The 12,488-nt window shown below is 34.4% G+C and overlaps 1 protein-coding gene across 1 annotated transcript in view; it reads right to left on the reverse strand.

The window, feature by feature from the left end:
* Positions 1 to 12,488, reverse strand: part of LOC112392132 (coiled-coil domain-containing protein 150-like) — a 46,886-nt gene that overhangs the window by 27,238 nt on the left and 7,160 nt on the right. Inside the window, 6 exon segments of the mRNA XM_024733663.1 lie at positions 1,737 to 1,844; positions 3,953 to 4,047; positions 5,542 to 5,583; positions 8,359 to 8,455; positions 8,457 to 8,489; positions 10,094 to 10,210. Coding sequence (XP_024589431.1) covers positions 1,737 to 1,844; positions 3,953 to 4,047; positions 5,542 to 5,583; positions 8,359 to 8,455; positions 8,457 to 8,489; positions 10,094 to 10,210 — 492 coding nt within the window.

Below are 12,488 nucleotides of genomic sequence, written 5' to 3' on the forward strand. Positions count from 1 at the left end.
ACTATATTTTAAAAAGTAAAACAATATCAACGTATATAAAGTGAAATGATCGCTCCACCTCTATCTCCCCCACATCGCTTCCAAATAATTCCATTCTCCAGGGACAATCATGTTTCATAGTTTAGTGTAAATTCTTTTGACAGTATCTGAAATTGCACTCAGATACTGCTACAGCAAAAGTCTATAACTGTTTTGCACAATTTTCTCTGGCTTACTATTTTCAATTATCAAAACAGCATTTTTATGCACACCTCCTCTACCTACAATTTATAAAGCTTTTGTAAATATAGTACATATTAACAATTATATTTGTAAACATATTTTAAAACACTTCTTTTTGAACAATATTTGATTGCAAGGCAAACCTTCACACCTTCATACCTGGTAAAATGGGATCTCACTTGTGTCACATTCCAAAGTATTAAAATGTTTGTGAAAGTGTTACATACATAAGTCACATTATTCAGTCTACTAAATTGTAAGTTCCATGGAAGTAGGGACTTGTCTTGTTCACTGCCATAATTCTATCTAGATCTAGCAACATACTTGCATGAGATAAACACTAAATGCTTGCTGAATAAAAAAATACTTATTGAGTACCTGTTATGTGCAAAACACACTTAGCCCTATGGGTAATAACAAAGATATGTAAGACAATGTCCTAGGAATGTAGTACAGGAAATGAGCCATGCACATAAACTACTACTATAGGATGCAGAACAAGAGAAGCAACATAACATAAATGATTAAAAACACTGAGTCTGGGGCTTCCCTGGTGGCGCAGTGGTTGGGAGTCCGCCTGCTGATGCAGGGGACATGGGTTCATGCCCCAGTCTGGGAAGATCCCCCATGCCTCGGAGCGGCTGGGCCCGTGAGCCATGGCCGCTGGGCCTGCGCGTCCGGAGCCTGTGCTCCGCAACGGGAGAGGCCACAACAGTGAGAGGCCCGCGTACAGCAAAAAAAATAAAAAAAATAAAAAATAAAAACACTGAGTCTGGAGTCAAATCTAGATTTAAATCTGGCTCCACCCTATACTAGCTGGGTGATTTTGGGCAAGTTGATTAACTTCTCTAAATCTTATTTTTATTATCTGTAAAACGAGGATGACAAATATCCCTTTACGTAACTGCTAGGATTAAAGAAGGTAATATATGTAAAATCCTTAGCACAATGCTTGGTATGCAGTAAGTATGCTCAAAAAAAAAAAAAAAAAAAGAGAGAGAGCCTTATTATTACAGCCTGTTTAGTGTCCTAGAAGTAGAAATTAAAAGACAAAACTGATTCTTTCTGATTGGAGTGATCAAGCTTCTGGGTGAAAGTGAGTCTTAAATAATGAACACAATCTCAAACAGTTGAAAATGAAGTAAAGACCATTCTCAGCAGAGGGAATGGCATAAGCAAAATGGGAAAGCACAGGTCTTTGGGGAAAAGGTAAATACTTTAGGGTCAGTCATAAGTATTCTCCATGATTCTATCAATACTGGGACAGGTAATTACTTTTCCTAAAGTAATGATATTTGAGAAGAAACCATTAAGAAAGCATTGAGTGTAAGGCCAAATGACCCCTCTGATGAAAACAGAAAACAATTAAAAAATAAAATAATTCAGAAAAATCCTTGAAACTAATTGCTAAAATATTTTATGTATCCAGTTGGCTATTTGTATTTCCTGATCTCTTAGCCAAGGAGGCTTCCTGATGACTCTACCAGAAATTGACTAGTGTTAAAAATGAATACCTGCAGAATGGCTTGGTGGTCAGCAATGATTCTGGTATTTTCCATTCTAACAGTCTGAAGCATTCTGTTCAGCTCTGAACACTTTCTAGTCAGTTGGTCATTCAAAACCTAAGACAACATATACAGCAAATCACAGATCTCTCCAATAAATAAGTCTTTTTACTCACGTATCATCATTTTTAACAATGGTCACATACATGTGAACCTAATTTATTTAACCTAATCCCAATTGATATTTCATTAGATTATAAAATACTTTCAAATATTTGCAGTCATCATCCTAAACAACTGTAAATTAAAAGGGGAAATTTGTTGATACAGTGGAACTGAAGCATTTGGCAGTTTACCAATCTTCCATTCTTCATAATTTTGAATGCTGGTCAATTACAGCAAGACATCTACAGAATGGAATTTACAATGTAGATGCATGGCCAATGTTTCATTCTCAAAACTGGATGATGAGCTTTCAGAATTGTTTAGCTGATAACAAAATATCTAAGCTCCTTCATCACCAATTACAGTATTCAAAAAAGCAAATACAGATCACTGTGCCATTTCACAAGATTAACCTTCCAAAATAAAACAAAAATCTTTTCTGTAACACATCTATCATACATGTAGTTAGTTTATAATTCTCTTGCCCTTTTGGTATTTTGAAATTTGTATTCCTGTGGAAAATATTTATCTTAATTCTCAGTTATTTTTGCAAAGTATATTTGGTAAGGATCTTATGTTTTAATGTATAAACTCCTTAAGGATGGGGCAAATAACTCTGAAGGGTTCATAGAAAAAACACTCAAAAAAACAGTAACAAGAAAGGAGAGATAAAGATTATCTGGACAGCATCATAAGTGGGACAGCATCATAAGACAGGAATACATTCATGGGCATTTTAAAGTTATAACCAGATGCACAAACTACTTATCAAGGAATACTTGGGGGTAAGACAGAGGAGAACTCTTGCTCCTTGAAAAGAAATAGCGAATTTTCTTTACAGCTAGATTGCTGGGCTCAAATTCCAACTGTGTCACTTACTAGCTATATATATATATATATTTTTTTTTAATTTATTTTTGGCTGTGTTGGGTCTTCTTTGTTGCATGCTGGTTTTCTCTAGTTGCAGTGAGCAGGGGCTACTCTTCATTGCAGTGCGTGGGCCTCTCATTGCGGTGGCTTCTCTTGTTGCAGAGCACGGGCTCTAGGCTCAAGGGCTTCAGTAGTTGTGGCTTGTAGGCTCTAGAGAGCAGGCTCAGTAGCTGTGGCACACGGGCTTAGCTGCTCTGCAGCATGTGGGATCCTCTCGGACCAGGGCTTGAACCCTGTTCCTTGCATTGGCAGGCGGATTCTTAACCACTGTGCCACCAGGGAAGCCCTAGCTATATTATTAAACCTCTCTGTATATCAACTTTCTTATCTTTAAAATGGGAATAATAATAGTTCTAAAGAAGTCCTATTGAGAGGATTACAATTTGTTAGTAACATAAAGTGCTTAGAATTGTGCCATGACTGTAGTATGGATTCAGTAAATGTTAACTATCATTTATAGTAAGAGTAGTAGTAACTGTTATTATTTTATGAAAGATCACATTTTGTATTTTCTTTATCATAAAGAGAGCATAACAACACTATGATCCTAACATTGAAATAATCAAATTGTACTAACAAAAAATTCTTTTAAACGATCGATACTATTTCTTTGGGCCCTATGAGAAATAACTTGGTTGCTTGCATATGTGGTGACTCCTCTCCATGTACATGCATATACAGAAAACATCAGCTGAATTTGGGAACCACTATCCCACATAAAATGATTACACATAACTCCAAAATCAGCAAGTATTTATTAGGTTCCTACTGTGCTTTGCCATAGAAGATACAAAGAAAGTATAAGATAGCCCTTGGCATTGAACTGCTTAGAGTTTCACAGGGGGAAATAAAAGGCGTACATTTAGTGAGTAAATTAGAAAGCAAACAAGGCAAAGTTTAAACTAGTGCATGTCTTAGCAGTATATCTCAAATACCTACGTATCACAGGAATTTAGAGGGTGAAATGGGAAATGTAGTTAATTTGATGATGTTTCACAAATGAAGTAAATCTTATGGAAATAAAAATTTTGGATGATGGCAATGGTATGAATTCATGTAACCAGGATTAATCTTGGTTCTTTAACTGAACAAAATTAACATCTAAACACTAGAGAAATGGGAAGATTTACCTGTGCTTTTTCTGATGCTTCATGAAGGGATATTATTTCAGACCTCAAATATGCATTTTGTTCATGTTCCTTGTTGAAAGACATCTGTATATTCTACAGGAAAAAAAAAAAAGAATTTCTCTTTTTCTATATGTAAAAGCTATTACATGTATCTCTATCAAAATACCTGTTCTGTATTGTGGCTAGTACCAGTTCAAGTTCTAATATACATAGATAAGTGTCTTATAAAGGATTTTTAAAAATCTTGATATATCCAACTCCCAAACTTCTCTTAATTTATTAATTATCAAAACTATTTATTAAAAATATTCTCATACTGGGACTCCAATTAGAAAGAACTTGCCTAAAAACAAACCTTGATATTTACCTAGTACCCTTATGTCAAAAAAAATTCTACTTTCTGAGATGAAATATTTTTAGTTTATGTTACATACACATCTCTTCCTATTAGCAGTATGAGCTTATTATTTCAAAGAAACACATGCAAGGATCTTTTAAAATTATAAGTAGGGGAAGAGATTTTCATCAAAGAATACCTGAAGGTGGAGCAGAAGAAAGCACCTTTGTTCTGTGAAAAAAAATGTTCTCTTTGAGATGAGGGAAAGGCGATAGGGATGTGAGTTGTGGGCTGGGTTTTACCTAATAGGTACTTCGTCAAATGGGGAAGAACAAAGTCTAAGTCCTCTCCCTTCAGAGAGAGAACCACTTTTCTAGCTTTCCGGAAGAAGCATCTCAAGAAAAGTTAACATCATATAACATCTACACCATGAGACTGATTTAGAAATGTCTTGATATAAAAGTAGTAACATTTATTCTATTTTTTATTTTTTATTGTGGTAAAATACACATAACAAAATTTATCATTTTAACCATTTTTAAGTCTTTTTAATGAAATGTCTTTTTTATTGAAGTATAGTTGATTTACAATATTGTGTTAGCTTCAGGTGTACAGCACAGCGATTCAGTTATATATAATAATACTATTAATATTATATATTATATACAAATATACATTATATTATTATACAATTACATATAATAATATGTATTCTTTTTCAGATTCTTTTCCCCTGTAGGGGAAAGGGGCGGGGAAGGATAAATTAGGAGGTTGGGATTAACATATACACACTACTATATATAAAACAGATAACCAGCAAGGGCCTACTGTATAGCACTATACTCATTTTAACTATTTCTAAGAGTAAGTTCACATAAAACTATTTAAGTGTTAAGTGTTAAATTCAGTGGTATTAAGTACATACATTCATGTTGTTGATAAACCATCACCAAAAATAGTTACTATTTCTTACATTTCATAAAAAAAGCTTCACAACAATTCATTTGCAATAGGTATAAAATGCAAATAAGTCTCATTAGTTTTGCCAATTCACCTTTTTTCAAACTATAATAATCTGCATGAAATACTTCCTAATACCCAGTTGACAACAGTTCTGGATATACACTCATTTACACTGAAACTTTTTTTAATAAAGATTTTAGGAGAATCAGAAGGACTGTAAACCAACATGAGTGAGGAAATACTATTTAGTGAAGAGATGAAAGAAAACCTCTGTACTCAAAACCTCCCTTATTTTCTTCAACCAACTTGGAAATGAGGTCATCTCTAGAAACTAAAAACAAAAAAAGTCCACATAACTATGATGATAACTTACAACTACATTGAAATCACATGGTATTTTCCCTGAGAAACTTTGATTTTAAAAAAAATTTGTTTTAGTCTGTATTTTGCAGAAATAAGGAGAATGCAAGTATTTCTATCATATTTTTATAGACTGGAAACTAAATCCTGAAATTATCAAGAAACTAGTCCACAGTCACGTACAATGGTAAATGAGGTCACATTTTACTCAATGCACAGATGATGACGAGTCTGAGGGATTTCAAGACAGAGAGGCACACAATCAAAAAGATCAAAAAGCCTTTTGTTAGATTACTCTGACCAAGGCTCAATAAAGACAGGGAGATCAGTTTAGTAGCTGTTGCAGTAACCCAAGTGTAAAACAATGAGAGCTGGCTCTGAGGTAATGATGCAGAAGGAAAAGACTTGTGAAAAGCAAGCAGGGAGAATTGTCAGGACTTGGTGACTGACCGGTGGGGTAAAGGCAGTAGATGAGTCAAGGAAAATATCTAGTGTACAGACCTGGACAGTGGGGGTGGTTGGTGGATTCTAACAGGGAATTCAGGGCAAGGAGCAGGTTTGGAGGATATAATAAGTAAAAATGACTGCAACACTTAAGCTTTCATCATGTGTTTTGAGGTATCTGCAAAGCATCTAAATATAGACGATTAGTTGGCAGTAAGATACCATCTGGAGCTCAGGAGGATGATTTGGTGTGGGAAAAATAAAAGATCTGAAACCACTCAGAGTATGTATATACAGTGAAAATAAAGCCAAAGGCAGAAATAGGAGAACAGTTTGGCACTGTATAGTAGCAGCCAAGAGATATACACTTTTCTGAGGTTAATGTTTGGCTTCATAGAAAATTCATAAAGGTCTATTAGTTTTGTTTCACTTAAAAATTCTAAAGCCAGAAAATTATAACACATGTAAAATCTCATTTTATTTATGATATACTCAGAAAAACTGTACTTCTTGAAAATGAGTCCAAGACTCATTTTAAATAAATTCTAATTTAACATATGTGAAGGATCAAAAAGATAAACTACATGATGTATTTTGAAAATTCCACTAATCAAAGAAAGACTAAAAGGGGAATGTTTATCCTACTTCGGAGAACAATTTACTCACTTTAATTAATGTGTGTGTAATACACACACATATATATATATAATGTTTATTGCTAATAAATAAAATAAACAATTATTAATAAATGAGTACATTTTAAAATTCATTGAAGCAAATATCTAAAGGCATTCCTTTGATTAATCTAGTTAGAATAACTATTTGTACCTTAAAGTAATAAAATTGCATGCATGTAAAGCATCTATTATTCAATATGAAGCATATAGCTGGTATTCAGACAGGCTTCCTTTTTACAATGTTAATTTGAATTACTGTTATTCTAATCTCAATGTTTTTAATGGTCTTCCATATATTCTTACAAAATTCCAAAATAAAGCATTAATCCATTAAGAAAGTCACATTTTAAAAAATCACTTCATTAGAAGGACAACTAATATAATAGAAAGAGCTGTGTTTTAGTCCCAGCTATTCTGTTTACTGTGAGTCCTTCACTATAGATCTTTTTATCCTTTTGTAGAATGGGGTATATTTTCTTATCTTTCTCACAAGTTTGCTGTAAGGCTCAAATGGGATAATGTGGTAGTACAATAAAATGTAACATGTATTTTTGTAGGCATGCCGTCACAGGAAGGCAGAAAATTATTTAGGGGCATTATCAGTGGGAACTTCACAGAATAATTCATTACTCAATAACTATATGGAAAAAGAATACTTTCTGCTAAAAGCAGTAAGGAAAAGCATTGAATGGATTACCCTTTATGTTTTTTCCTTTAATTTTCATTTCCCTTTTGGTATTCCCTGTCCTCATTACAGCCACAGAGCAGGGAAGCCACAGTGGCAAGAACACTGGGTTTGGAGTTAGAAGATCTAGGTTGAGGCCTCACCTCACCATTTATTCATTTTGTAACTTTAGGAATTACAGATAGTTTTGTGTATTACATGAGATAATGTATGTGAAAGCCCTGTGTAAATCATGAAGTGTTATTCACGCGTAAAGCAGTGCACTGGAACTCTGTGTGATCTCTATAGTGAGATCTACCTGAAAACTGCTGTTACAATTATATATTAACAAACAGTAGTCTGATAAGGGCTGTTGGGTTGGAAGAAGCATGTCTCTGAGCGACCTGGAATCAAGTCTAGACACTTCCATTTCCTAGCTCTGTCACCTTTTAGGACTCTTTTTTTTAAAAACAGATGTTTTTTTCCTCCTCAAACGAGTAGTTAATCTAACCTCTCTCTATGGTACCTTACAACTATCCATTTCTACAAATACAAGTTGACCACAATAGGTTGATAACCTGAAGAATGGAGAGTCTGACATGATAAATCATTAGAATCAGTAGGAGAGCAAGGATTAATGACCTCATTTCCTTATTAGCATTCTATTATCCAATATTCAATCTAGATTTATAGAACCCAAATGTTCCCATGTCCACAGTCAAATAAACCTGAAAAAAATCCACATAAGTTTACAATTAAGAGGGTCAAATTCTATTTTATTACCAACATTCTCTGTCTTTCTCAGTGCCACAGATAAAAAGGAAATCAGCAACTTTTTACATTCAGGTCTGTGGGAAATACCAGTAACACTGGCCACTTCGAGAATTTGGAATCTTAAGAGTTTTCACATGAAATCTCAAAAAACTAACAAAAGTGTAATTTCTAGCATCTGTTTTCATACCTAGATCAGACTTGAGCTGTGAGGTAGCGGTCTCCAACTTCCCTTTCTGTTGTCACTCCTGTGCCAGTAGTTCTTGGTTGGTCTGAATAGAAATGCGTTAGGGCAACACAGTTTTGCTGCAAAATTTGCACCTGAAATCGTATAAGAAAAACTCCTTTTCTGTAAGGTAAAGATTTCTACTAAGCTAACTTATAGCACAGGCGTAAGGCAGATTTTTCTGATCTTAATGTTCCTGGAGGAAGAAGTGGTGTTTATGTGTTACAGTTAAAGATCTCAACAGAGTGCAGTGTCTTACAGCAGTGCTGTCCAGAAGAACTTTCCGTGCACTCTTCAACAGTGTCTTACAGCAGTGCTGTCCAGGAGAACTTTCTGTGCACTCTTCAACAGTGTCTTACAGCAGCGCTGTCCAGGAGAACTTTCCGTGCACTCTTCAACAGTGTCTTACAGCAGCGCTGTCCAGGAGAACTTTCTGTGCACTCTTCAACAGTGTCTTACAGCAGCGCTGTCCAGGAGAACTTTCCGTGCACTCTTCAACAGTGTCTTACAGCAGTGCTGTCCAGAAGAACTTTCCGTGCACTCTTCAACAGTGTCTTACAGCAGCGCTGTCCAGGAGAACTTTCCGTGCACTCTTCAACAGTGTCTTACAGCAGTGCTGTCCAGGAGAACTTTCTGTGCACTCTTCAATAGCACTCAAAATGTGGCCAGAGTGAGTGAGGAATTGAATCTTTAATTTTGTTTAATTTTAACAAATAAAATTAATTTTTATTTAAATAGCCACACGTGGCTAGTGCCTACTATATTCGCACTCTAAAGTATAGTAATAAAGGATCATTTGCAAATTCTTTAAGTAGAATCCTCTTTATAATTCCATTGTGAAGGACAGCACTCATTAAAATAATAAAAATTATGTAATCCAATAATAGGTATTATGATTTGAAACTACTAATTGCCTTGGTACTTAGAATTTAAAATATTCTAAATTACATGTAGACATTTCAAATAACAACTTTGATGAAAGCAAAAATATTATGCTAAAATAAATAATGAGCCTTGAAAACAGCAATGTAAACACATTCCTGATTATTTGACTTATTCCTTGCTTCAAATGTCAGCTCAGTTTAATCTTTCTTTTCTCTGCACATCATATACAATACATATAACAAGAGACTAGGTCAGTGCTTTCCAAAATCAATTCTTGTAATAGAGATTATATGGTGTAGAGGGAAGGATTCCCTCCCAGGAACTAAGAGTTCACTTCTGTAAAGCCTGAGACAAAATAACCTCTCTGTCCTTAGCTCCCTCATTCATAAATTAAGAGCGCTGGACTAAATGGCATCTGAGTCCTTTCTTATTTTGCACTAAAATTTTTTAAATTGTAGTAAGAATGTTAATAGAGGAATACTAAAGAAAAGAATTTAGGGCTTCCCTGGTGGCGCAGTGGTTGAGTCCGCCTGCCAATGCAGGGGACATGGGTTCGTGCCCCGGTCTGGGAAGATCCCACATGCCACGGAGCGCCTGGGCCCGTGAGCCGTGGCCGCTGAGCCTGCGCCCCGCAACAGGAGAGGCCACAGCAGTGAGAGGCCCGCGAACCTCAAAAAAAAAAAAAAAAAAGAAAAGAAAAGAATTTAATAAATCTAGAGGAAATAAGCAAAACTATAGGTTTGTAGGTAAAACATTAGCTTTTCCCTTTTGGTTTCACTTTCCCAACATAAACAAGGAGAGAAAATCTCTCTACCTGTTTCCGTTCCACCTTCACTGTTGATCCCATTTCTTGTATTTTGAGTAGCACGCCTGATCCAGGTTTCTCAAGAGATTCCCTTAGGTGCTTTTCTTCAGACAGTCGTCTCCTTAGCTATAGAGCAACACTGCAGTTAGGCAAGAGCAAGGGAACTTCATAGCAGTTTAACAAAGATCAAAGTCACCATGAAAAGTTTACCAGACATGCCATCTCACCCCCATTCTTCGTTCATTTATGACTACTCAGAAACATGCTTTTGTTTCTCCCTAACGGATAACCTTCTAAGAAATGCAGAGTCAAATTTTTTACCCTCATCTTCCTACTTTGTAAGTCTGTTTTCCAAACTGTGTGTCAAGACGCATTAGTAAGTTGCAAGAAGCACTTGAAAAAGGCGAGGGAGAAAAGAATAGAAAGAAAATATCAGAGCACATAGCAAGTAGTAAGGAAGGGTAAGTACTGCTTCATGAAATGTTTGTGTATATGCATGTATGTATGGTGTTGCAGTGTAAAATGTCTTACAATGTATTGCTGTCAAGTTTGAAAAACACTAATATGTCTTAGTATATGTATTTTCTGTATTTCTCTATTTTCTAACTTTATTTTTTAACTCTTTATCTTCCTGTATTTTGATTTCTTCACATATATATATATATATTTTTTTTTTTAACCCATAGTATTATAAACATTCCTCTGAAAGCTGTTTCAATTATGTATCGGATTTTTTTTTTCATGTATTGGAACTTAAAGATCAAAACAAATAATGAAGTAGTTGTTAAGCAGCAGACAAAAACAACACTCAAGAATTTGGGTACACTGACCTTATTTCTATCAATAAATGACTATGAGTCAGATAAAGATAAAAAGAAGGTTAAGAGTCTCTTTTATCATGAAGTAAAGAAATCCTTTCTAATTTAAATGGGAACTGAAAAATGCTGTTCCTTTTATGAAGTGACGTTAAATTGAAAGAATTTCTTTTTTAATTTATTTACTTATTTATTTATTTTTGGCTGCGTTGGGTCTTCGTTGCTGCGTGTGGGCTTTTTCTAGTTGCGGTGAGTGGGGGCTATTCTTCATTGCAGTGCACGGGTTTCTTGTTGTGGTGGCTTCTCTTGTTGTGGAGCACGGGCTCTAGGTGAGCGGGCTTCAGTAGTTGTGGCACACGGGCTTAGTTGCTCCACAGCATGTGGGATCTTCCCGGACCAGGGCTTGAACCCATGTCCCCTGCATTGGCAGGTGGATTCTTAACTACAGCGCCACGAGGGAAATTCCAGAAATTCTATTTTTAAACCCCAGTAAACATGATGTAAGAGTACACTTTATAACTCTTCTCTACATTGTACATATGTACTTTATATGTGTTTTCTTGAAGGATGATATATTTAACAATTTCAGAAGTTTTTAAAAAGTGAAATGAGATGAAAAATATGTTGACATGAAATAGTTGCAAGATAGCCCGTTCTGGAAATGTTCTATGATTTTCTTAACCATACACGTAACACTGAACATTTGGATATTTCCAGTGTTTTGCTATTCTAAATACTGTTCTGCTGAACATGCTTGTGAATCAATCTTTCATTGAATTTCTGATTATTTCCTTGGGATAAATCCTACAAAAGGAATCACTAGGTTAAAGGTATAAACATTTTTTAGACTTTTGATACATTTTGTAATTCTCCTTCCAATTTTACCTTATCAGTAGTATTTGAATGAATATCATCAGCACTACAGATTATCACTTTCTTAAATCTTTGCTAATAAATGAAAAACAACTCCTTAATATTTTTTTCATTTCTTTGGTTCCTAGTGAGATTAAACATTTTCTAATATGGTTATTAGTTCTTTATATATTTTCTGAACTGTTCTTATCCTTTGCCCTCTGTTTTTCTTAAGTCAATTTAAGTTCTTTAAAAGGGAAGATTATTAACTATCTAGTTTTGTTATGTTTCATTAGTTTTGTTTTATACATGTATAAGATTTTAATTTTTATATGGTCAAACTTATAGAGCTTTTTATAATCTTGTTCCTTCTTTTCAAGATTAGAAATTCCTTCCTTATCCAATAATCAGTTAAATATTAATATTAGAATCTTATTTAAGAATGAGCTATAGTTTTTGCTTTGGGCTATATTTTTCAGGTTTTATTTTAGTATCAGATTATAATCACTTTATAATTTAGAGTAGCATAATATACTTTTCTAAGCTCTACATCGAATTATATAGTATAATTTTCTCAAGATATAATTTAAGTGCCTTATAAAGGGAATCTTTATTTGATAATTATACTACTAAGATATTCATCCCTAAAGCATTATGAAGGGCTACCAGTTAATCTATTTCATGTTCATCAGAACCAGATTTTATATATATATATATATATATATATATATATATAT

This window comes from Neophocaena asiaeorientalis, unplaced genomic scaffold (assembly GCF_003031525.2).
Source record: "Neophocaena asiaeorientalis asiaeorientalis breed wild unplaced genomic scaffold, Neophocaena_asiaeorientalis_V1.1 scaffold24, whole genome shotgun sequence".
In the NCBI taxonomy this organism is placed as follows: domain Eukaryota; kingdom Metazoa; phylum Chordata; class Mammalia; order Artiodactyla; family Phocoenidae; genus Neophocaena; species Neophocaena asiaeorientalis.